The sequence below is a fragment of the Hirundo rustica genome, chromosome 3 (assembly GCF_015227805.2).
Source record: "Hirundo rustica isolate bHirRus1 chromosome 3, bHirRus1.pri.v3, whole genome shotgun sequence".
Lineage (NCBI taxonomy): Eukaryota > Metazoa > Chordata > Aves > Passeriformes > Hirundinidae > Hirundo > Hirundo rustica.
In genome coordinates, this window is record NC_053452.1 from 28,195,065 (window position 1) to 28,221,933 (window position 26,869).

The 26,869-nt window shown below is 37.8% G+C and overlaps 1 protein-coding gene across 4 annotated transcripts in view; it reads left to right on the plus strand.

The window, feature by feature from the left end:
• PRKCE (protein kinase C epsilon) overlaps positions 1 to 26,869 on the plus strand; it is a 285,135-nt gene that overhangs the window by 159,271 nt on the left and 98,995 nt on the right. For all 4 annotated transcript variants that reach the window (XM_040058416.1, XM_040058417.1, XM_040058418.2 and 1 more), the window contains exons 3-8: positions 16,538 to 16,697; positions 17,847 to 17,881; positions 19,283 to 19,368; positions 21,059 to 21,191; positions 24,002 to 24,144; positions 25,314 to 25,410. In XM_040058416.1, the coding sequence (XP_039914350.1) occupies positions 16,538 to 16,697; positions 17,847 to 17,881; positions 19,283 to 19,368; positions 21,059 to 21,191; positions 24,002 to 24,144; positions 25,314 to 25,410 (654 nt within the window). The remainder of the gene's footprint in view (positions 1 to 16,537; positions 16,698 to 17,846; positions 17,882 to 19,282; positions 19,369 to 21,058; positions 21,192 to 24,001; positions 24,145 to 25,313; positions 25,411 to 26,869) is intronic.

The window sequence follows — 26,869 nt, forward strand, 5'->3', positions numbered from 1 at the left end:
TAAGCAAACTGATTCCAAAATATGGATATCGTGGTCCAAGTTCCCAAATCGAGGCAGCTATTCTGAATACCTCTGTGTTTGGATATAGGATTTAAGATGCTTTTAATGCAGCTGAGCTCAGACAGTTTCACTGTATCCTGTAAAATCTGTACTTTCTAGCATAAGTTTGTTGTAGTGGTTCCAAAAACACAGGATCACAAAATTTTTAATTGGCAAGTGACCAGTTTAGATTCACTGTGTGATATCAGATTTTCAGATTCGGGGGGTGTTGCAAATACATCAGAAAGTAAGGTTTGGTTTCATGTTGGAAGGTGTACTATTGGGAGCTTTAAAAAATCTTGAGGATTCATAGTGAAGACTCTTTTGGTTTTTCTTAAGAGATTTTTGGAGTGCTCAAATCTTGACATGCCATGTTTCCATCTCCTTGCATTTCTTTTGTACTTGTTAAAGGCATCTTTATATGTTTTTTTTTCTCTTTGTTAAAGTCTTTTGGTTATGGTTTTCCAACAATGGAATAAAGAAAAGGTCAGATTATAAATGTGGTTTTATTTAGTTTAAATTAGCTTTTTTCCCACCTTCATTTTTATTTCTTAAAATACATTCAATATTTTTATTTGGCCACTGTATGCTAATGGCAAAGGTAATTTTTTATTAAAAAAAACATTTAGAGAAATCTCTTCAACATGTAAGGATATCTTTTTGATTTTCAATAGATAGTTACTAAAGAAAGATTTCATAGGGTACATTAGGTCTTATTTATGCGATTTCTGATGGTAGAAATCTCTTTTTAGTTTGTGGGATAATCTCTTAGGATGTTTTTGTCTCCTTCTGAAGAAAGAAGCTCATAGTTTCTGAATTAAAATGATTGTAATAAATTAATTTCATGACTGCTGTGATGTGTCAAGGACAGTCAAGTTAGATGCTCCAGCTGTAGAGCAGGCAAAATTGTTTGAGGTTTTAGTTTTTTTGGGTTACTTTATTTTTTTAAAGGAGCTTCTCTCTAGAGGTTCTTTTTCTAAAGACAACTAGTGTTAAAAGGATTTTCTCAAGGAACTTCTGACACCTTCTTAGGTAATTCACACTGAGAGAAAGTGAGTGGGAAATCAAAACCTCTTTGAAACCAACTTGGAAGTGCTGCCATATGTCTTATTCTTGAGATTATGCAGGGTTGTTTAAAAAAAAAAAAAAAAAAAAAAAAAAAAAAAAAAAAAAGAAAGAAAGAAATCCAGTCTCCAGCTTTCAACTGCCACATCCTTCAACCAGACAGTTCTGGGATCTGTTAAATGAAATCTCCATCCACCACACTTTGCAACTTGTGAATTGATAGATGATACAGCTTCCTGTGCTGGTATTTAAGCTTACCATGGGAACAGCTAAATCAGTGACAGCAGCAATAAGAAGGCACTGAATATATTTTTTCAGCTTACAGCCAGCTGACTTTCACATTCTTATTCAGCAACCTGATAAGGCTACATTAAAATGAATTATGTAGTGTTTGAATATGAGCAGAGGTGCTGGCAAAGCAAGGAGGACAGAAAGGTTTTGAGATAATGGGCTATGACCTGAATTTTTTAAGGAAAGGGGTTTTTAAAATGTCTGCTATCTCTTGACTTGTTAATAAACAAAACAATAAATGGAATGAAGTTTTAGAGGTTGGGTTTTTTTACAAGTGCTAGAACATTTTGTCTCTTTCCAGTTTGAACACAGACAATTAAGGTTTCTTTTTTTATCTCTACTGTAAGTAAACTGAGCCAAATTCTCCTGGATTTTATGTGTGTCTCTGTTCTCTGGCATAAATATGGAGCTGTAACCAAAGATAGATCTTATCCTCGTGTGGCTATGCATTTAAAGCATTAAGTTATACAAATAGTTGTCCTTTGTGCTGCAGGCAGTCTCCTTTTCATTCTCTTGGCTCTCCACAGATTTTGGTTGGACCCAATCCTTCTTGTGCCGTGCACAGTTTTCTAGATGAGTTCTGTGCTGGCAGTGTTAGGAGAACTTACCTGGTGCCTTGGAACACGCAAAGGTAGTACCACTGGTGTGAAGACAGGGTCGGTGCTAAATGGAAAACAGATTACAGCACTGGAATAATAAGAGAAAAATTAAATCTACAATTATTCAAAGAGTTGTTTTGTCTCAGTTTTCATTGCCTGATTTAGTTTCTGGAGTAGGGAGAAAGTTGCTTGGATCTTGAAGAAGTATTTTATTTGATCTTTGTCCTGAAGAAGAAAAGAATTCAGAGCTTTTTTTTTTTTTTTTTTAAGTTCTATTTTCTCTCTCAGATACAAGATAACAGATACACAGCCCAGAGTTTAACAAGCATTTTTCTTGAAAGACTTGCAGTTCTAAGAAATGTTAGAAGCAGATTTTCTCCTGCACACATTAATTCTTATATGAAGTCTTCACATATATTTTGAAAGTCAACCTGCAGTGGCTGCTGAGAGCATTTGTAAGTACTGAACTGCTTTCTGTTTTAGGAAGTAGCAAAAGGTGACTTGTGGAAGGAGAAGAACTAGAAAAGCTGACTTTCTGTACCTGTTCTGCATAAACATAGTTTAATTAGCTTAACTATCATGAATCTAAAGACACAGCATCTGTGGTAGGTTTTTTTTTTTTAGTTTCAGTGAATTTGAATGACAGTATCTTTGGGAAAACCTTTGCAAGTCTAACATATTTTGTTTTGCCATGAAGCTATCCAATCTGTTAGAGCATGTAAGACAGGTATTTGGAACCCTGTGGAAAAGGCATGGATCTTGAGTGTTTTTCTGTAGCTAACTCTGTACATGTATATCTGCTAGTTCTTATGTGTGAGCTTTCTGTAATAAGGAGAGTTAACTTTTCTGTACAACAAATGAGTAGGAAGGAAAATAATTGATTAACAATAATTCTAAACTCAGATTGCCCTTGGAGTTTTGGCCATTGACAGATGTGAGCTGTGTTGCTCACAGTTTATTCTACAGGGAGGAAAAGGAGTATTCTCTGATGTGCTCTCTTTCACCAGTCCTGTGTTCCCTTTTCTTCCTCCCTTTTCTTTCATGTCCCATTTTTCTCTGAGTTTCCCTCTCCAAAGTGAGAGGTTTAAAACTCTATGGAATTCCATTTTGGTCTTCTTTTTTTTTTTTTTTTTCCTCCTCTCAATTTCCATGCTAAGTCACCTCATCATCCAACATCCCACTCTTCCCACTTGCCAACTGCTTCCATCAGTAAGTTTTTAAGCATTCCTGAATTTTACATCAATTTTAGAGAAATATGAAAAACAAAATACATCTCAACCAACACATCTGTTGCCTCTTCGAAGGCTCTTTGCCAATTCTTTTCCTCTGTGAGTATACTTTTTATTAGAGACTTAATCTGCCATAGGTCAGGTAAAACAGCTCAGGTCCCATTAGATTCCTTCAAGTAGATGGTGCTTCAACATTTTTCTGAAATCCTGACAGTTAGAAATTAGGTGGCCAGTTAAGCATATTTTCATAAGCCGGAATCATTTTGCATTCCATATGAAAGTTTGAGCCACATGCTCACTGAATCACTGAAAACAAGAAAGACACCAATACATCTGTTTTACCAAAGGTTGGAGAATAAGGGCTAAATGAACTTTGCAGCTAGGACATTTGGAATATAAAAAATACTGCAGAAGTTAGAAATAAGTACACTTTTCGAACTTGGCTCAAACAGAGTCTTATCTTTTACCTGTGTGTGTCTTTATACAGTAAGACACAAAGTTAGTCCAGCTGTAGTGGGTTCACCCCAGCCAGGTGCCCACAAAGTCTCTCTGCCACTCCCCTCTGTAACAGGACTGGGGAGAAGAGTACTACAAAAGGCTCATGGATTGAGATGAGGACAGGGAGATACCACTCTGTGGGCAGAGTGTTTTCAAGGCAAAGCATAGTTAACTTGGGGAAATTAATTAAATTTATTGCAAATCAATCAGAGAAGCCTAATGAGAAATAAAACCAAATCTTGAAACACCTTCCCCCTATTTCTCCTGTTTTCCCAGGCTTAGCTTACGACCCAAATCCTCTATGTCCTCTCCAGCAGCACAGCACAACAGGGAATGGAGGTTGCATCAGTTCATCACACATTTTCTCTTAGGCTCTTTCCTATTCGGGGAGAGGGCTCCTCACACTCTTCAACTACTCCAGTATGGGGCCACTCTTGTGGGAGACAGATCGTCACGGACTTGCCCAGCAGGAATCCTTCACACTGGCTGTAGTCCTTCACAAACTGCTCCAGCGTGCGTCCCTTCCACAGGATCACAAATCCTGCCAGCAGACCTGCTTCAGCACTTCTCTTGCCTTCCTACTGGCACACAGGCTTCTTACGGGCTTACAGACTCCTTTAGGTATCCATCTGCTCCAGTCTGGGGTTGTCCATAGGCTGCAGGTGGATCTGGGCTACAGGAAATACACTGTCTCACCATGGTCTTCACCTTTGCTGTGGCACCGAGAGCACCTTCTCCCCTCCCTTCCTCACGGAACTTGCTGTCTGCAGTGTTGTTTCTCCCACACATTCATGCTTCCTTCTCTGCCTGCTGTAGCACATTGGCGTTTTTTTTGTGCTTCTTAAATACTTAAAGCCAGAGGTGCTACCCCTGTCGCTGCTGAGTTCAGCCTCAGCTAGCGGGGTTCGTCATGCACCCAGCTGGCATTTGTGGATGTAGGGGAAGCTTCTAGGTGCCCCTGTAGCTTACCACCACCGCAACCTTGCTGTGTGAACCCCATACTGATTTGTATGCATGTATCCAGTGTAGAGAGACAAGCACAATTTTCTATAATATATTTGGGTGGAGTGTGCATTTGCGTCATATTTTTCAAGAGTTCCTCCATAACCTGAGGGCTAGATGTGTGGCCTAATTTAACAAGAGCCAGGGTTCTCATGTGATGTGTATTTCTGCAAGCACACTGTACAAAACCTCAAATGCTGCAAAAATTTGCTGGGAATCCTAAGAACCTTGAGAGGGATCCCTTTACTGTTCTTTTGCACAAAGACCTACAGAAATCAGTATTATATTTATAGGTAGCAGTCTGATATGACAAATCAGAGGACATAATGGACCTGGTTGGGAGTGCATGGGAGGACTCCAATTCCTTCTAGAATGAGTTAGAGTTAATACTCTGATCTCCCCTAGTTGCTCCATTTTTTTATTGTTGTATGGGGTTTGAACAATAAAATATTCTGTATGTTGAAACCCAAATCAAACGAGAAAGACATTAAAGCTTCTCTTATTGAATCTTGTCACTGAGAAATGCTTCTTCTGCCAATAATAGGTTATGAGGGGACGCATGACAGGAACAAGGGGTTGTCTCCTCGTTCCTATTATGTGTCAATCACCTCCCCAGTAAAAACCTATATAATACATTCAGGTTCTACTGACAACATATAGACTCACCATCTGCAATTCCCTCATGATGCTGTGTCCATAGGCCTGGCAAGGAGAAAGAACATACTGTTCAGCATGTGTGTCCATTTTTACCATGCACTAGATGCATAGGATTAACATCATGCAGGACAGGTAAAGTAGGGCTTTAAACATTGGAAAATCTCCATTGCAATCCATGGCAGAATAAATATGCTCTTTCTTAGAGCCACATCCAGGATTGCTTTGTTGGACTGGGGTGTGAAAGTAATATGCTGATAATCAATCATATCGAGTACTTCAGGATTTACCTATGATATTTATTACTGTTTTCTGAGCGGAAATTTGTAGTAACGGATGTAATGTTGAAAGACATAGATGTGAGAGTTGCCTTAATAATGCTGGTTGTGAGTCAGAGATATTCTTAATTAAGCTTTTGTTGTGTGCTTGGGGGGATATCAGAAAAAGGAAAATTCCTCCCACGTTTGCAAGAAAAACAGTGGAAAGAGGGAAGGCGTTCTTTTGCTGCTGCGTTTTGTCTCCTGCAAGAACTGCCCGCTAAGGAAATGGGCAAGGTGAGGCTGTTGGTAGGGGGATGACAAGATTGTCATAACATTGTCCTTACTAATAGATAAACTAGAAAGAGTAGTGTCACGTTGGAACACTGATGTAAGTGTATTATGTGTTGTATATCGGGACAAAAATGGAAGAATTGTGTCAAATGTTATTTTTTTGGTGACAGCTGCATCAGAGAACAGTCTTTTCGAGGCACAACACTAATATCTCTCACTTGTTTTATTCAGTTCATCAGTAGAGTTGTGAAAAATTAAACCTAAAGGTTTTGTTGCTTTGTTTTAATGCCATACTGCTTGGAGTCAAATCCTCTTTTGTTTATTAGAACCATTACAGTCTCATCAGTGAGTTTTATCTACATGAAAGTACAGCTACTTTGTGTCTTACTACTTCAGTACTGTTGGAAGGGAGAAGTAATTTCCAAATTTTAAAGCCTTTATTTTAATTAGTTGAAGAATAACATTATCATTACCCGAAAGTATAAGAAAAAAAGTCTGCATAAATATTAATATATCACTGCCTTTCTCCCTGCCTTTGAAGCTTCCTCTGTCTTTCAAGAGCACTTTTTGAGCAAAGTATTGAGGATTCTGTGCTTTTTACTTTATAACAAAATCAGTCGAACTGAAAGGATTCTTCCTGCTTGGGATGAGGTGACTGCTATGCCGTCTTCTCTGGCTGTCTCGGTTATTACGTAGGCACTGTGGGAGGTTCTCTGAATCACAGTCACTCCTGCAGCGGGCTCCCCTTGCTCTGTGGAGGATGCAAGCAAACAATTGGTGTGCTATTGAGAAACAAATAAAGAAAAAAATTAAAAAGCAAAACACTTCTCTAACTGTAGGTAAGATTTCACTGCAACTGTGAAGTACTTCGAATCTGTGTAATGTACATCACAGGCGTGAGCTTGCATTATAAAACCATGTCTTGAAAGCCATCCTCTCTGACCTGTGTAGGCTTTGCCCCATAGATCCTGAATGTGGTTATATGGAATTTTAATATAGAAATTTGAAGTACAAGTGAGCTTTGTTACATGCGTTTCAAAGCGTGGACGGAAACAAATTGTTGCTATCAGGATGGGGATCTGGAGATGGAATCAGCAAGACAACTTGGAGATTTAGTAGCTGAAGGCAGTAAGTGATTTTCAATCCCCTTTTTGCCTTCAGATACCATCTGTAGCTAGCATGTGACTGGGATATCCACAGGGTCCTGTGTAGTGCAAAGCAGTTTCTGTCTTGCTGGGGCCTGAGAATCATACAAAAATTTTGCAGTCCTCTTTTCTGTGATATCTTGCTGTGTCTCTGGCCTTTTGCATGTTATCCACAGGATAATGGCTGCCTCGCTACAGATACTTCAGTAGTTTCTGTGCTGGCAAAAACTTGCTTTTTCAGGGTGCCATCACTCATCTAGCATAACTTATTGCAGAAGGATTGATGTTGAATATTAGAAAAATAATGTGCCTGCTAGAGTGGTGAAAGAAGATACACAAGTGTGTTGAGGAATTTCCCTTACTGGAGATTTTTGAGAACCATCAAAAAAAAATGAAAGCTGAGGATGCCTGAAGTACTTGGGCCACTTCCCCGCTGCAGGAGATTGAGCTCAGGAATCTCCTTGGAGCCTGCCACTTGGGCTTCTGTTATTCTGTGGGAAAGGAACAAAGCTGGGGTTGAACAAATATTTAAGTAACAACTTCTGAAAGACTAGAAATCCAAGTCATGCAAGGTTCTGTTTCATCATAATGTATGTAGCTTTTGCAAATATTAGAAAGAGACTGCTGAACTTCTCTAATCTGTCGCAAGCACTTGCTTAAAATAGTGTCATTTGGGATCTGTCTGGTTTAATAGTTACATCTGGGAAAGGAGCTTTGTCCTGAAGTTTTTACAATGCTTGTTTTCCTTCACAACGCAACACTGTTTCCTTTCCAGGGAGCTGACAAAGGCCAGCAGCTCAGGTGTTGACCCTGCAGAGAGGTCATTTGGCCCGGCAGATACATCCATAGCCTGCAGCTCTGTTAAAATAAGCATGGCTGTGTACCACTGTGGAAGTTCACCTCCCACTGCAGCCCCGAGTGTGATGGTTTGTTTCATCCTCCTTCTTTCACTGAAGACAAGGCACAGCCAGTATGAGCATTTGTCACCAGAGCACCCAACGCCACCACTGCCACCACAAGGGGCTGGACATGCCTGGAGGAGTGCAGTGCAATCAAATTGCAGGATGTGTTTGTGGACTCGGAGCAGTGGCAGTAGAGTGGGCAAGTCCCAAGGACAGCTTTTCTGACCAATGCAATAATTGGTTGGAAATTGATAAGCTTTTCTGATACAATAATCTGATCAGTTACCATAAATTTATAATGGTAATCTGTTATGTTATACATATAATTTCTTCATTTAGAAGATTTTGTGCTTTTTTAGCTTGTGTAAATAGTTGACTTAATATGAGATATTTTGTCTTGTTAGTCTGTCAGGGGCTTACCACTAGCAATGCTAACACCAGGCTGCTAATACTGCACTCATTACTAACACTGTAACAACATGATCTGACTCTTACTGACACAAACGAATTTAATTTTCAGCCTGCAAGTTTATCACATCAAGTTATGGCACAAAAATTGTTCTGTGTTTTGTAAATTGCTGCTTTGCATTACTAGTTAGGACATGAATAGACACATTAAATTTCATGGAGTAAGCTTTTTCTCCTGAATAATTGCTTTAGTATTTGCCATGTGTAGAATGCATTTCCAGTTCTTTAATTTCAATTGCAGATTTGTTGACATAAGGATATTGTGTGTAGAGTGAGGCTATTTGTTCCTCCTGAAAAATAAGACAGAAAGACTGAAATAACTTTAGTTAGCATTGATTTTTACTTTTTTTTGGTTCTATTGCCTGTGACATCTCCTTTGCAAGTGAAAAAGCAGTAATGTGTGAGTTGTGCAAAAAGGTTTGAAAGCTGAAGCTTTATTTTGGAAACCTTTTGAGATGTGAAATTCAGAAAATCTGCCACATAGCAGTAAATTCCCTGTGGTGTTTCTAGTGGTATAACTTACTTGGTCAAATAAATTGTAGTATGTAAATTGCAGTTACGATTTGTTACATTGTTTCAGGAATACCATTTTTCTTAAAATCATTAATGTCACCAATAAAAATTTGAGAGGAAGTAGGAGGGATCTGTCTCTGATTTGCTTGCTTTGTGGATCCAACAGCTGTTTAAGTACAGAAATTGCTGTATCCACTCTCCGAAATGTGGTCAGTACCCCATCATCTGTGTGAGCTCCCAGGGATCTAAAAAATGGACCAAATATTTATATCCATCCCCTGCCATTGGTCCAGTTCCTACAAAACAGAACAGCTTGTTAAATATTAGATTTATCAAACCGTGCTGTATGGTCATTGAAGATGACTGTGTGTTAATTCCATGTTGTTGATACTTTAGCTTGTGTAAATTGTCATTAATTTTGTGAGCATTGTGGAGATCAAGCGTAGAAGCTTGAGGGCTTAACTTGAAGTTTTTCCTGAGAGAAGTCTCTTGAGTTAAAGGAAAATCTTATCTGAGCAGGTATGGCAGCGAATACTTCCTCGCCTTAGCCTCTGTAGCTGAGTGGATGGGCTGCAGCTGGGGCAGCCCTGGAGGGTTCCCCCAGTCTCTTCAGGTGCCTCACTCCAAGTGTTGAGCGCTTGGTCTGAATTATTGCCAGCCACCAAAGCTGGGACATTTCTGAAAACTAAATTGGACTTCTATGCATACTGAAATTGCAATTGGACCATCAGTGTCTGTGAGACTCTTTAGTACTTCTGGACATTAAGTCTTCCTTTATTAAGTGTATTGAATGTGGAAACATTTCTGTTTGAAAAGATGTGAGAAGTTACTGTTGTCCCTTCAGCTTTGAGTGAGCTTATGAATGTGCTCCTGATAATTACGTAGAAAAACTGAATAATGTGTAAGTAATGATCAGATAGCTTTATAAGGCTATTGGTGTTTTGATTTGGACTTCTTTTTTTTAAAGGAAAATAACAGAAACCCTCAAACAAGAATATGTGCCTGTCACAACCCAAATGAACTCTATCTGTGTGCATATCAAGGGAAATTTTAAAATGCATATAGGCAGAATCTCCCTTTTAGACAAGAATTTAAGCATTTAAAGGTAAGCATGTGTTTGAAGGCTCACACTTGAGCCTCAGCTCATGCTACAAAGCCACCACCATATTTGGGCTTGATATACTTTAAATGGAATTTATTCTTCAGTGAATTTAGTAAATAGCTGGTGTTAGCAGACGTGTCTAGACACATATCTCTTAAAACTCACCCATTCTGTGAGCATTTTTTTCATTTCTTTAGTAGCACTCAGCTGCTGCCTTTTTTTTTTTTTTTAACAATACAGTAAGTGTTACTGAAGGAACTGATTCGCCTGTTAACAAGAAATTTCCTGTCCAGTCTCCTAAATAAGGCAGACTTGAGATACAGTAAGCAAAACCTGCGTGCTTGTTCCTTGTTTAAGAAATAATCTGAAAACATAATACTTCTTGAAAGTGACACAGAAAAAATTTGTGTTCTTTCTATGACTATGGTAAACTATCTATATCATCTCTGTGCTCATCAGGAACAGCTTTATGAAATCATATTATGGCATTTACCTTACTATTTTTCTCTCTAAAAGTTACAGATTTAGTTTGTTCCATGTGTTAATACTAAACAAGACTTTTTCAAAGTAAAGTATATAGAAATGCAAATATATGTGGGTGATTAGCTTTTTGTTCGTGGTGGGGTTTTGCTGTTTTGGTTTTTTTTTTTTTTTTCTCCTCTTTAAAATAGATTAAGGTCTTAAAGGCAAAATCCTGTACTAATTTCTGCCTGAAGAAATCTTGATGACAGTATATATGCTTCTACTTTAAAGCCCAGAATAGAGTTTGGGAATAATCCTTTGAGACCTTATTTTGATACATAATGATCCAGTTGCGCCCCATTCTGAATCCTGAGAAGTCCTGGACATTGTTTCTGCCCCTTCTCACTTTCCAACATATTTTTAGGCAGATTATCTCTCCTGCTTTAATCAAAATCCTTCCTCTGTTTAGACATTATATAGTGCTAAAACAAAAGCTCTATTTCAGTACATACATATTTAAGCCTGATCACTTTAACCAATATGATACAAAAGCTGTTAGTTTTCATCTTCAGCTTTGAAACATCAGTACAACCATTGTTCCTTTGCATTTGTTGTTCAGTTAGGATCAGTTGTAATTATTAGAGGTTGATTTTAAACCAGCTAGCTTTCTGGATGGTTCTTGTAAGGTAGGGATGACAGGAATGTGACACCCAAGAGATGCCCAGGGTGAAAAGCTCCTTGTGCCAGAAGTGCCATGTGGGGTCAGGGTTGTCTAGCACGGGGTTTCCTGGCAGCTCCACTAGTTGCCGCATTACTGTCATATACATGGCTCACACTCTGGCTTTGATGAGGCAGAAGCCATTTAACTAAAACTTCATTGTCTTTTTTTCTTCCCCAAACACTGACAGTTTGGTAACAATCACCTCCAGATTCAGGGCAGGGATTAGCATTGTTCCCCTTTAGAAGCCAGCATCATCAGCAATAAAAAATGGTGGATATCCCTTCTATTTGTGTGTAAGCTCTCTCACTCTTTTTCTGCCTGTCAGAAGTCTGTAAGTACTCACAACATTGAAGATAAGACATGGAAATGGCTATGCAGGATAATCTTGTGGCAGTTACTCCTCCACTTTGAGCCCTTCTCATTTATGCTGAAACTGTTTTAGTATAAAGCAAGACCTGACACAGTTGACCCTTTGTTATTTGGTGTACAGATCTTACTCCCCTGACCTTGTTTAATTTGAAGATTGCTGAGTGTTATGCATCACTTTCCTTTCTTTTAAATTTTAAGTAATGACTTTTAAGTTGTGACTTATTCATGTTTAATGGATACTGCACAAAGAAGAGTGTTAAATGTGTTGCAGACAGTTTGTTTAGGCCTCCATTTTGCAGATATTTGAGTTTTGTGCAATTTTTTTTGCCAGATACTTCTGACTTTGATAACACTTCCCTTAAAGCTTGGAGTTAAGCCTGCAAGTCTTTTGGGTCTTTAAAATTGTGGGCATTATGTATGTATGTATATAAGAGCAATTATTATGCTATGTTTTTCAAATAACTCAGGACTTACTCTTGGCTGCAGTGAAAAGAAGTAGTGGCATTACTGGGTATGGGTTTGAAATAAAATTAGTTCTAAATTTGCCTGTTCTCAAGTACCATCATATGCAGCCTAAACTCAATGTGCTCCATCAACAGCATTCTCCATGAACACTTGGAAATTATCATTGTTTCTTACTCCATCTTTTGAAAGTAAAATGGAAGAAATGTGTTTAAAAAGGGTAAACTGAATAGTACAGAAGACGGACTCAAAATCAAAACAGGGAACAGAATGTACATTACATAAAGAAACAGCCTTTACTGAGGAAACGATAACCCTCTGTGACTATTTCGTAGAAATACCGTGAGAATACATTGTTTATATTGAAACTTGTTAATATTCTATGAAAAATGCACTTAATTTTAACTTCTCTGCTAGGAATAGAAGTGCCATGCACAGTATGCAGTATGCTAATGGTATTTTCTAGAACCTAAAATATACCTCTGTAAGACTTTTAAAAATATATATATAAAAGGCCAGTTGTGTTTGGGATGCTATTATTTTCAAAAGAATGCATTGAAAACGTTAATTCTCTATATCATACAGGTGTTGGGGGTTTCCCCAGATACTTCCTGCTTTCTGATAGTATTTATTAACATTTGCTTTCCTGCCTGTAAACAATGAGAGATTTGGGGAGAAGAGTGTCGCTCCCTTCCAAAGTAGGTATCTTCAGACAGATAAATTAACATCTCTCGTGTGGCTGTTCAACATGAGATAAATGGATTTTAATTTAAACATAGACTATTGTGAGTTCTGCTAGAAATAAGTGGTTTACAGCCCTGGGTATGAGCCAGAACAGATGTGATCATCTGCTTCTGAGTCACCTGGGACAGTTCCTGCCTGATTTTATGCCTGTGGCCCAAAACAGCAGTGTGAATCACAGGATGGCTAAGGTTGGAAAAGGCCTTTGAGGTCATCAAGTCTGCCTGTTAACCCAGCACCTCCATGTTCAGCACTAAACCATGGACTTTGGTGCCATACGCGCACATTTTGTGAGCACTTCCAGGAATGGTGACTCCACCACATCATGGGCTTGCCTGTTCCAATGACTGACCACCTTTTCGGTAAAAAGCTTTTCCTAAAATCCAGTCTTATGCAAGATCTGGCAGTGTTTTGCTTGGGGACTGTGGGAAAGCATTGCTTATATGCTTATATAGGGTCACAGTTAATAACTGACTGAAATTAATGTTAACTTGAAGTTAAGCCTGTGGGTGAGCTAATTTCTCTTGTGACTTCCTCTGCTGTGATGAAATGCACATGTCCAGTCATCCAGTGGTCAGTTGTGCGCTGTAATGTCAGATGCTTGTTGAGCCTGGAGAAAAGGAGCTAAGAGGGGACCTTTCTGCTCTCTAGGAGGGTGGAGTGATGTGGGAGTTGATCTCTTCTCCCAGATAACAGTTGATAGATGAGAAAATGCTGTCAAGTTGTACTAGGAGAGGTCTATATTGGAAAACCTCCTTAACAAATTGGGTAGTCATGCTTTAGAACAGGCTGCCTGGGGAGACCACCGTTCTTGGAGATATTTAAAAGATGTGGCAGTTAAGGGACATGGTTTAGTGGTGGCCTTGGCAGTGCTGAGTTAGTGGTTGGACCAAGAGATTTTAAAGGTCTTTTCCAATCTGAATGATTCATGATTCGATGAGTCTACGCTGCTCCGAGCCCTCTAAACAAGTACTACTGCCAACTGACGAGGTGGGGGATGCACACAGGATGTGAGGAGAGGTGAGGTGGAGGCAGAGTCAATGCTCTCGAACACGCAGTTCATCTGTGCACTTCGACTCTAAAGCAGGGCATGGTGCACGGATTTGGCCAAGTGCAGGTCTTTAGTGACAAAAGGGGAATAGCAGACTGACAGCAGAGACTCTTTGAGAGCAACTGCCTAATGGACTTCCAGCATTATCCAAGACACACCAGGAAAGCTGCATTTCCTTGAGCTGTTAGAGGGTCCTTCTCACACACAGTGATGCTGTTTGTGTGGAAGTGATTTTTGATAATCGAGGCCTGCCATTTAATCTGATACTTTCAGATGTGTTGCTTGTATCTGTTTTCAAGTCAGTGCATTTCTGAAAAGGATACTCTTTCATTGTTTTATTTAAACTGTAAGTATTAGAAGGGAAAAATGGAATTTCATTAGAGAATTAAATATAGGATTGAAACTAGTGCAGTGAAAGTAGTTTTAAGACTTTGTTAGTAGAAACAAAACAAACAAAAAACCCTCAGTGTCATGATGTTGTGTTTATGTAGCCAAATCAAGAGGAGGATTTTACATGCTCTGTAAAATTACAGGTGCTTTATCTGTCACGAATTGCACTTAAGATAAAAAAAAAAAAGAGAAAAACAGTGCTATGGAGTATCATATCAAATGGGGTATTGTGCACTGTCAGAATATCTTGTTTGTTTCATGTAAGCACATAGCTTTTTGGGAAATCTTTCCAGAAGAGTTGGATTTTAACTTTCTCACATCCAGGCTGTGCATATTGTAGCAAAGTCTACAATCTGAATGATAACCAAAAGAGCAGATCTGTATTAATATAGAATTATTTCCTATAATAGCTTTTAAAATATTTCCAGCAGCTTTGTAAAGTCAGTAAATCATTCAAGAAGCTGGAAAAAATGAATCTTTTGTTGGATTTTCAGCTACTTGCTACATACTCTGTGTGGGAGACAGTCTTTCTCTTAAGGAGCTGTGATATTTATTAGACATTAGAGTTTTGCTTAATACCTAAAAACAAAATTGGCAGCATAAAAACAAACGTAATGGGTAATTGTCTGGTATTTCTTAACTCTTTATTGAGGGAGGCAACATGCAACCATTGCTTTTTGGTTGTTCTTCAGCATAAATAAAAGGAGTAGCTTTGTTTAAGAGGCAGTGTTTGTTTACTGAAGCTCACTCAAAGAAAAGGAGTGCCACTCTGGCCATGCCACAGATGTGTCATCTTAGGGTGAAAACTGGCTCTGAGTATGAAGTGTTTGTAGAACATTAATGTGTATGGAGCTTAGGCTTTTCTGTATATGAATAAATTTGCCGGTGTCAAGGAGTTTAGTCTTTGTTCTGCAGTGAAAGACATTGATCTCCTTTTGTTCATCTCTGCTTTGTTTTGTTTTGTTTTTTTCCCTAGATGTTCATCCATTGGTTTAAGTTAAGACAATTTATCCATTGGTTTAATTTAAGACACTTTTCTAGAAATTCTTTGATCAATACCTTTTTTATTTAAAACCCTCAAAAACAGGATTTATTCCAATGTTTGTAAAAGAATTTGACACTTCAATACATTGAGTTGTTCTCAGGCTGTGAATTTTCTATACGTTATTATTAGGTACTGTACTGTTGCTTGGACAACTCAATCATATACTGAAAAGCTTTCAGCAGACCAAAGTTGCTGTTTTTAGGGCATTGTAATGATTCACAGTAGCTGAAATTCAAAGAATGACAAGTGCTAACTACAGATCGAAGTATTATATGCACCAAAGTACTGAGTGCACAGATTCAGTTGGCAATGGATGACTGAATATGGTCCCCTCCAAGTCTTATATTCTAGTTTGCCAAGGCATGAGTGCTTCAGAGAATGTTTGTAAAATATGTCTTTCATTAACAATTGTGAGCTTTTCTTCATTGCTAATTCATCCTCAGCTTTTGCTTAATGCTTACAGAGTATTATGATGGTGTTAGTGATACTTTAAAACCAAACCAAAACAAAAAAACCCACAAAAAACCCCCCCACAAACCTTAAGAAAAAGACCCAGTGCACTCTGAAGAATTTTTTTTCAAAATATTTTCACTCTGAGTTATATCAACATAATTTTGTATTTCCTCTACCATTAAATCTCATGTACAATTGGAATAGGAATTGATTAAGAAGAGCAACTTTCTTCCCTTGAACATTTTATTGCACATGTATTCATATCAAAGTGGGTTATTAGAGCCTGAAGCTCAGATCTTGATCAGGAATTCTACAAAGTAGTCAGTTCTGGATGGAATTTTTTGTTCTGCTTGGTATGTTTTTTTCCTCAGCTTTCTTGCACTTATTTCAGCACTTCCTAAGTGTACAGGCACATGGGGATATTGGGATCTTTTTCTTCCACTGAAGATCAAGTGAGGTGAAAATCTAAGGTGTTAGGAGAATCTAACTGTATAATTACTGTTAAGAGGTTGTCAGTGTGCTTGATAGTGATAAAGTGTAGAGCACTTAGTCCCAATTTAACTTGAATTTACCGATGAAGCTTTAGAAGAACCAGAAGTTCCTGTACTAGGCAATGAAAACCTTTGCCCTCTGGTAACTGATGCTAAAAATGAATAAAAATTACCCAAAACTTAAGGAAGTTATTCTGCACTGCTGGGCACAGAGGATGGTTTTTATTTTTGAAGAATATCTACCTCAGGCTTGTCTGTGGCAGGCAGTGCTCATTGTTTTTCCCTGTGTTTCAGCACCCAAGGACAATGAAGAGCGTGTGTTCCGGGAGCGGATGCGCCCCAGGAAGCGCCAGGGTGCCGTGCGGCGCAGGGTGCATCAGGTCAATGGACACAAGTTTATGGCCACCTACCTTAGACAACCAACATATTGCTCGCACTGCAGAGACTTTATATGGTATGGAGTAACTTTGGCTTTGCTTTCCTTGCAGCTTAGATTTGGGGATTTAGCATGCCTGCCTGTTTGGTTGAAGTGAAAATGGTACAGAGCAGTAGTTGTTTTCCTCTTTGTTTTGACTGTAGCCTGTTAGCAGTGTTGCAGATGATAATAGAAGGCTGTTAAATTCCCATCACAAATATTAGAATTGGTTGTACTTGTGGTTCTTCTCCTTTGGGCCACAGAGTTCCCTATTTCCCTATCTAGTGAACACTAAATTCCAGGTAGACAACCAGTCTAGTATTACATAAGTGCCTAAGTGTAAATTTAGACTTAATATTGCACCTTTACGTTTTGTCACAATGATAGAATTCTTTTTTACTTGGTTAAGAATCATCACCTTTCTTCTAAGGAATGCAAAGCTCCTTTACATCCTACTGAAGCTAATGAAATATGGGTATATTATTACCCAATATATGTGGGTATATATTCTAATGACACAGAGATTTTGGTGCTCAGTGTACCGTGTCTTTATTATTATAATGTACACTAAGAAGTCCCTTTCAGAAATTATTTACGTTATTTGGAGTATTTTCAATTTTCAGATAGAGAGAAGTGGTGGAGACATTCAGTTTTCAGTTGTTTTTCAGCAGCTCCTGATGTTTTCCAAAGTGACCTAGAGATACTGATTTACACATAAGATCTGATGTGATCGACAGGAAGTAATTCTTACGAGTGAATAATGAATCAATCTTTCTTAATGTAAAACAATGTCGAATGTGCATGAACTCAACTGCACTCCTCTAAAAAGAGCCTGGGGGTTAGGCTTCATGTTGGCTAAGGTGATTTCAAGCAATATTTACTAATGAAATCTGTCTATTTAGAGGACTGCTTGATGATGATTTACCACTTTGTCCCCTTTCTGTGCACCCTTTGAGTTTGTCTGTTTCACTATAGTAAATGTCTGAACTTCTGACTGCCTTCATGGTCTCTCATCCTTCCTGTTACCTCCCAGCAGGTAGCTTTGAACTGATCTCATTTCAGGCGTGCAGTTATCAGATGGTCGGTTATGAGGAGCTTTTCTTTAAACGTGTTCATGTCCAGGAAAAATGTTTTTATTTTTTAAAATAATTCCTCTTTGTTTTCTAAAACACTTTTATTATTTTTCAGGGGTGTAATAGGAAAACAGGGATACCAATGTCAAGGTAAGAGAAATTCTACATAAGGACTGTTGAAATATATTTATTATAAATAATAAGATATTTTTATTAGGCGTTGTATATATACAATGCCAAGATTTTAGCACATGATGATCAGAATAAGTTTGTCTCAACAACTATACAATCTTTGTACCAAGTCACGGTAATTTTTTTTTTTCCCAAAATGTTGGTCTTAAGCGTCATATGTGATGTAGGAGCTCAGCTAACAGCCCTGAACATCAGATCCCGGGTATCTCTTCATGTATATCCATCTAGGGACCCCTACCTGCTGATGTTGGCTTCTTCATTTTCAAGTCTTGCATTTTAAAATTAAGAGCTCTTTATTCTGCTTTAGATTCTGTGTTTTAAAATTCCAGGTAATTGCCAAGACTGTAATTTAAATAGATGAGATAATTATAGAGGTCATCATTAGAAAAGGTTATAGCTAAGACTGCACAAGTGTTTCATTTTCACCTCCCATTTTTCAACTCAATTTCTTGTACTCCTACTTCTTTATGCAATTGCCTTTTGGAGTGATGTGTTAGTACTTAATTCTCGTCTAACAAGTAGAAACCATCAAGTTTGTGATGGTTTTACTGTTACAAAAGACTTGATGAAATCTCATTGTAAATAAGTAAATGCCGTTTTTTAAATAGAGCTTTGCATGCTATAATAAGAATTACTGTATTAACACACAGAGGTACCTGGAGAGGTACCTTGACTTCTGATCTAATTTTTCTTTCTTACACAAATGACCAAAACTGGAGAAAGTGGAAATCATTACTTCACTTTGAGGGTTTTTACTTTGTTTTATGACCTTGAGTTTTACAGTATGATAGACCTAGTAATTGTTTATTTAATTTGTCATACCTGAAAATGTTATTCATTGATTAAGAAATCAGGATGTATATTGGCAAAACATGTTTGCCTCCTGAAACCCCTTACTGCTCTCAACTTATGATAATGTGTTACAGAAATAATGTTTGACTTCTTTTTGTTCTATTCTTTTGACTTTTACGATGAGTTATCTTTTTATCTGTCTTCCTTTGGAAGCTCTTTAAACAGGAGTCGTTTTTGCTATTGTGTCTCATGTAATGATCGTGGCCTTCATCAGATAAATAAATCACATGTGTAAAAATCGAGAAAAATTGTGGTTAACATTTCAGAAGGTAATTTGTAGTTTTACAGATTAGATATCTGGTGGATGTGCTTTAGTTGTCTTAAAATTCTTTGGTCTTTTGAAAGTCCGTTATCTTCTGCCTTTGTAAACCAACTTATTTCATAGGACTCATCAAATCACCACCAGTCACTTGCACACTTTCAAGTCCCAGTCTTCTGAGACTGGACTTCTGCTTTAAAATTAATCTTCATGAAAAAACATTCTTTTATCTGTTTTTGTCTTTCTAGTTTGCACTTGCGTAGTTCACAAGAGATGCCATGAACTTATAATAACGAAGTGTGCTGGCTTAAAAAAACAGGAAACTCACGATGAGGTAAATGTTTAGAAATTAATATTTCTATATATAAAATTCTGTCTTTGATCTGATCAAAACAGTGTCATCTGCTGCTTAATCAATAGATGCTCCAGACTTTTTTGTGCTCTTCTGGTAATTTTGTGGTATAGTGTTTATTTTGGCATGCTAGATCACCATCAGTTTCATTTATGTGGGAATTATCATACAGAAATTAATTTCTAATTGGTTTACTCTCTACGACATCTGAGCTCAAAGTTTCAGAGAGCTCTTGCTACTCCTTTTCATTTTTAACATTCTCTCTCCATTTCTGAGTTAACACAAGTCTTGTCAGTTTAATTCAGAAGAAGTGGGCAGGGATCCCTCATTTCCCTGGCTGCATTTTTTGTGGCTGAGCCATCAGCAGCTGATAGGAGAGCTCCGATGCTTGGGTGGGTATCTGGCATCAGCGTAAAAGACTGACCAGAATTTGCTTGCAAAGTCTCACCCCAACAAAGTCTACATCCAAACTGTCAAAATGTAGTTATGTTTTTTAAAATCGTTTTAGCCCTTGAGTATAAACAGCAGATGCTTTTTCTTACACAGAAGTTTTTGGTTTGTGCTTCAACAGAAAAGCGAATGTATGCTCACTGCCCTGTTGTTTTGTGCAACTGCAAGCACCTGTTGTCTTTCACCATAGGCTTAGGTGAGGTGGTCTTTGGGTGATCACAGTTCCTTGGCCACACAGAAAAAATATATTTCTTAATTTTATTTCTTAAAAACCTACATTCATATGATTGAAAAAGCCTACCTTTAAGTTATAAATCATAGTTGCATGTAACAGGGCAGTTGTAACCTATTCTTTGAACTTCAGCATGAGTTTGACTCAGGCACTAACTCATTACCTCATTTTTTCTGTGGAATTCACTGGCCTTTTCCTTATTGGAACCATGTAATATCTGGTCCACAACCAGTATTTTACATCCAAAATGTGATCACGTGCATACAACTGTGATAAAGGACTGTGTTGGGCTAGTGCTGGTTTTGTGTTGTACCCACAGGAATATACAAAATCTTGTTCAGGTTTATATTCCCAGGCTCCAGACTGGTGGAGACTTGCATACTTTGCTGATAGTCTCATTGTTTAGAAGGGGTACTAGATCGCTGGAGAAAAGCCAGCGGTAATAGAAGAGGGAAGGAAAAACATAAATCTCCTGTAGTGCAATGGCCACTATGAAAACTTATCAATGACATCCTTTAATTAGTAAGTAATCATACCTTAGAATCCCTGAACATAACAGGTTATCGTTGTCATTATCATAATCCAGAGAAGAGTGGGATATGAAAAGGCAAGGGGCTTATGATATATTTCTTTTTCTAGTCCTGTATTAGTTTGGCCTCATGTTTCTAAAACAATTGGGAGTGACTTCCTTGCCTTCCACATTGAGATCTTTCCTGATAGCTACGTATTTGTTGTTCCCAAAAGTACTAGGAAGTAAACTTTAGTCTTTATCTCGTGGACAACAGGAGCCCTTCCCCCTCTTTTCCCCAGATAAAGTAGTGAAAAGAATCCTGGGATTGGAGTATATCTAATGCAATGGTCATCTTCTGAGCACAGATCTACTTCATCTCATTTGAATTCTGTGTGATTTCAAAATGCAGCAGGGCCTCAGCATGCACCGATTGCAAAGAAATTAATTAAAATGAAATATGCTGTGCTGTCCTTTTTCAGCAAGTGGGATCCCAGCGTTTCAGTGTCAACATGCCTCACAAGTTCAGCATTCACAATTACAAAGTGCCCACCTTCTGTGACCACTGTGGTTCATTGCTCTGGGGTCTTTTGAGACAAGGTTTACAATGCAAAGGTAAGGCACCACTTCAGAGCTTTTCATTTTCTTTGTGAGTGACTCATAGACTTGAAAAGACTTCAAGTCACTATGTCAGCATGTACAGAAAAAAATAGAAAACAAGTAGTGAAGCAATATAAGGATTTCCATCATGGTTAGAACATGGCCCTTGCCCTGTAGACAACACCAGTCAGTAAGAAGTGCACAGGTCAGATATTAAAAAACACATTTTGCACTCAGTCCTGTGTAGGTTTATTGATACACAGGACATTAAAAGTTAACAGAAAATGATGAGCATGACAATTTGCATACCTTCAGTTCATATGCCTTTTGTGTTTTCAGATTTGTTAAACTCCTTAAACATCAATATTCCAGCTGCTTTAATCTCTAATACCATTTTCAAAAATTGCTATTTTGTATTGGTTAGAGTAGGTAGAACCAGTCCTGTGTGCCCATGTCCAGAATATGAGGTATTCTGATACCCATCCTTTGTGATGCTCTGCTTAGCTGCTCTATTCCAGAAAATAAAGGATTCATTATGATCTGCCACCAAAGGACTATGTACTTTGTGCAGGAACTGTATGTGAAGGTATGGCTGGAAGTTGCATTTGTGTCATTTTCCTTGTCAGAATTGTTTGGTTCCATATCTAATTGTTTCAAGCAGATCTATATAATGGGTGAGAAAAGAGCATGAGCAACTGCGAAGTAAAGTAATATTTTAGAAATAGTTAATAAAATACTTGAATTTATGGGTGGAAGGAAATTATGTCATGAAGGAAATGATTATTAGGTTCTTAGGAAGTAGTGCCTTGTGGAATGATAAGCATTTTCATTTTGTTTTGCCTTAGGAATGGATAGGTCCATCTTCATAAATACAGAAATCATGTTGTGTACACTTCTCAACAGCGGAAACATGGGGTCACACATATATGTATAAATATGTTATCTATAAAAGTACATACTTGACAGTATTTGGAATGACACATAATGATAGGTGGAGGTCAGATCTGATGTTTCATGTCACAAGTTGCTGAGCAGCAAGGGAAAGAAGAAATTTCTTTCATGGCAAAGTTATACGCAGTGAGACTTCTGAAGTGCAAGCCTTCCCTTGTGATTCCAGCTAGTGAATAGTGAGGAAGTGTTAGGCTCTAAATGCTGTTACTTTGCAGCTATTGAAGTTTTTGCTCAAATGCTGTCTTAATTATGGTGGAGACACATTCAGTGAAGAATTTTCAATTAAATCTGGGCTTTTTCCATCTTTGATTTTTTTTTTTTTTGAAAGCCAGAGGTATAGTATCTCTCTACCTAATCCGGGCATACATGGGTTGTCTTTCATATTCTACCTCAAGTACCATACTGTTCCCTTGGTCTTAATTTTTATTTCTCATACTGTGTTAGCAGATGCATAGAAACAATCATGTGGAGACTCTCTGTTGCTTTCTCCATGCTCATAAAATTATTGCCTGTCAAAGTGCACTGTTCTCTGCATGAAATCTAGAACTCACTTGAACTGAAAATATCATTTTCTCTGTGCTTGGTTTTCTCTTTTTAACAAGTGCTGAGTGACTCCCTTCTTCAGAGATGTACTTCCTTGCCCAGTGTGGTTATTAACACCATGAGAAGCATGTAACAAAGATTTATTCTTCTTCAAGTTTTTTTCACTGGTTCCTCCTGTGCATCTTTTTACAAAAGAGGCTCATGAAGTTGGACTGCACAAAATTTTCCTCCTATTTCAAGCAGTTTGGCTCCTCAGTGTCCACTTTTATGGATCCTAGCTGAAACATTTTATTTGCTGCTGAGGTTTTGTCACTGAATATATGTTCATTGAGAATACTGTGTTTAGCAAATTTTTTTTTGCTCTTCTCGTGAGCTGAAACATACTTTAAAAGGGAAGTCACCAGCTTTCTGAACTGCATGGTTATGGCCAGATAGAGTACCTGTGTATAGCCTCAGATGCAAATATGTTGTTTTTTTTCTTTAGGGGCTGTACAAGAAGGTTTTGTTGATGAGAAATATAATGAAATGTAACTTTATAAGTGCATATTTTTATAATATCCTTTTCTCTAAAAAATAAAGAAATGGGGAATTTGAACAATTGAATATTAATCTAGGGTTTAATCACACTTGCAGCTGTGCTCTCTTTGTGCCTTGCTCCACAAGAGGGCACTAAAGTCTCAGATAAAATATGTCATCGGCTCCTAATAAGTCCACACTCCACGAGTTTTAATGGAGCCTTCTTCTGGCCTCTGTCCCATTATCTGGAAGCAAAGTAACCTTTTTTCCTCCTTGTAATAGTATAATAGTTTCAGGAGATTTAGGGGAAAGTGCTTAGTAACAGGATTGCCATCTAAATAAAGTAGGTGTTTAACCCTTATTTTTAATTAAATTAAAAAGCACTGTCAGTTTTATGGCTGCCTGCATTAGAAGTTAATCTATTTCAGTAAAATAGTGTAAGAAACAATAATACATAAGGATTTAATGTTGTCCTTTCCATAGTGGACAGTTAAAATCCAAGCTCTGGAGGACTTTTCTTCTAATTCAAATTAATTTAGGAGTTACAGGATCATTCAATAGTTTCATTTGTTCCTGTGTCTGTTCTGGGCACGGTATGAAAATACTATTCTACAGTATCATATCAGAAGAATGATAATCAGGTTAATAATTTTATATTAGCATTGAAGTATACCTTCAGATCTAGCTAAGTATTTTCCCACTGAGATTGTATTTATTTGAAAAATTGATAGGTCCAATAAGACTTGATTTAGGTAAGGCAAATTGCATGCCAATATAGTATTTAGTTTACTGTATTACTTTGTATTTCATTGCAGTTTGCAAGATGAATGTACATCGACGCTGTGAAACAAATGTGGCACCAAACTGTGGAGTGGATGCTAGAGGCATAGCTAAAGTTCTTGCAGATCTTGGAGTCACTCCAGATAAGATCACTAATAGTGGGCAGAGGAGGAAAAAGGTAATTTTACTATGTATTGTCACATTAAAAAAAATCAGATGAGTATGACTGTATTGTAGTTTTATTAGTTGGGGGTCAGTCCTACCCAGATGACTCACATGGTAATTTTTTTTTTTTATACGTCAGTACAGACCTAAGACGTCGAGTTTTGGGTTGTAAGTGTAAATCATCTATTCTGAACTTTGATATGAAATTTATTTTGACCTGATACGATGTTGCAGAGCTCGAGTCTATAATTTCTGGAAGGATTTTCCCTTTTTAATTTTGAGGAAGGAAATTTGACAGAGACACAATGTCTGGCAATAGTTAAAAACATAAATACCTGTTCTAGCTCAGAACTGGCGTAGAATAACTGATTGATTGGCAGACAGCACTATTCTGTGGTGTTGTAAGTGTTGATAAAACAAGCAATGTGCTGATTCTCATGAAGGGGAGATGTTTGTCAGATGACAGTTCTGGAGTTATCATACACTATAGGAGTAACCAGGCTGTTCTAGAAATAAAAAGCACAGGTCACCCCAAGTACATCCAAAACTGATGGAGTTGTACCTGAGTGATAATGTGTATCCTGGACGAGAATGGGCCCACACTTTGTATCTCTATTTGCATGTTTGTCACAAGACACCCATCGGTCTCACAGAAACAGGCAATTTGTGCCATAATTTCTTTAAACATTGCCAGTTGCTTCTGATTATTTTCCTGCTTATTGCACATTGGGATCCCCTGTATACTGTGTTAAAGTGTTACAGAAATGTAAGAAACTTGAGAGTTAATTGATATGACACTCCTGGGAAAAGGTGGTGTCATGTTTTTACTGCATGAGGTAGTTTGCAGTGCTTGCTGATACATGTTATAGTTTAATGTATTTACTCCATAAACTTGAATACAGACTCATCCTTAAAACTTTCCCAGTCACTGGGTATGTGCACTACATTTATTTCATCTTAAGAACCTGTTTTTCTTCCAGTTGCCTGTTTTTTCTCTGTGTTTTGGCTTCCATTTCGTATGATGCCATCTCCTATATATCTGAGGTTCTGCTAGTGATAATCCATAGGGGTAAAAGATCTTCACTTTCCTTCATGCTTCTACTTTTGAGCTAAAGCTGTCAAAAAATGTCCTCATGGCACAGGAAGTTCACAGCTGAGTACCCCTTTTGGAATTGTTCTTAGCTAATTGCAGGTGCAGAGACTCAACCACCAGTTCCGGGATGCGCATCATCAGAAGAAGATAGGTCGAAATCAGCACCAACATCTCCGTGTGATCAAGGTCAAACACATCTTTTTATTTGCTATCTAACATATTTTGTCACACATTTTTCTGGAGTAAACAAAAAAATCTATGATCACGAGCCTCTGTAGATGGAAATCAACTAAGTAGTTACTACCAGAAATTGAAACATTTGAAGTTATGAACTGTGAAATCTTTCTCAAAATGGCCTGCTTCTCATTTTATTTAAATCTGTGAAATGAGGTGGCTTTTAAAGGGACAATTATAAAACAGTACTCTTAAGATATAATTAAGTTTGTTCCATGGGTCCTTGTCAACAAAATGTATTTATGGAAGTAATTTATATATTCTGTTGTAAGACTGGAAAATTTTAAATAGTAACACAGAACTTGAGAGAGGGCCTTTATTTACCTGAAAACTCATCTGTTAATAAGTTTTTGAGATAAAATTGATTCCTTGTGATTCCACGTTGAACATTTGTAATGATAAAAACTTCCATCCAGACAGGCTGTTGCTAGCATGCCCATGTGGTCTCTAGAGGCTTCTTAAAACCATGCGATTTATTTTATGCATAGACTTGGATGCAGGCTTTTTAAATTGATTTTCATCTTCACTGATATGATCCAATTTCATTGAGCTGAGCAGCTGATTGACAGAATGTGTACATCAACAGCATTTTTTGAGTCTGATCTAATTGTTTTTAAAAAATCAGAAATCTGTGACCTCCTAATTCAGAACTGATTTAAATTTGTCAACATTTTGGTTTCACAAACCATATTTTTCATAAAATCATGATTTTTAAAAATATCCGATGTTTTGTTTAAAGTAAGAAGAAAGAATTTGTCTAAATTATCTCTTTAGGTTGACCTTTATAGCTGTCCAGTAAAGTTGTTGCTTCCAAGGCCATCAGGCAAAAGTACCATGCAAGAGCTTGGGGCAGAGCCTGAGGAGTTTTAGTCACCAGGATTCTCTGTATTTTAATACTGAGAAACCTTCAGAACCGTTTAGCAGATCTACACAATTGCTGCTTGAAGCAGCACTAGGAAGTGGTCAAACACTCTATTGGCAGGCTTCTGATAACAGCTGGAGCTGAATAAGATGCTCCATTCATGTTGACTTCAAGGACTGGGACGCCCAACTATCCTTTGAACTTTTGAGGACACAGCTCTAAAATACTTAAGCAGGAAGATGAGTAAGTGCTACAGGAAGATAGGGATATTCAAAACAAAGTACTTCTCTGTGGTACAGGAACACCCAAAGTCACTCGAACAGCTATTTGGCTACTGTTCTGACTTATCTTTCAAGTTTTGGATATGTCATTCTCTTAAGTTCATTTTAAAAGGCCACCCTTCCTGTTTGAGCAGGGGTTTGGCTGATTACTGTAAGGTGGAGAAGCAGTTTGCTAAATATGTATTCTTAACCACAGAATGCTCCTAAACCTAGCATTCAGAGATGATGAATGTCCCTTCCCACACTGATACAGACTCACACAGGCTGG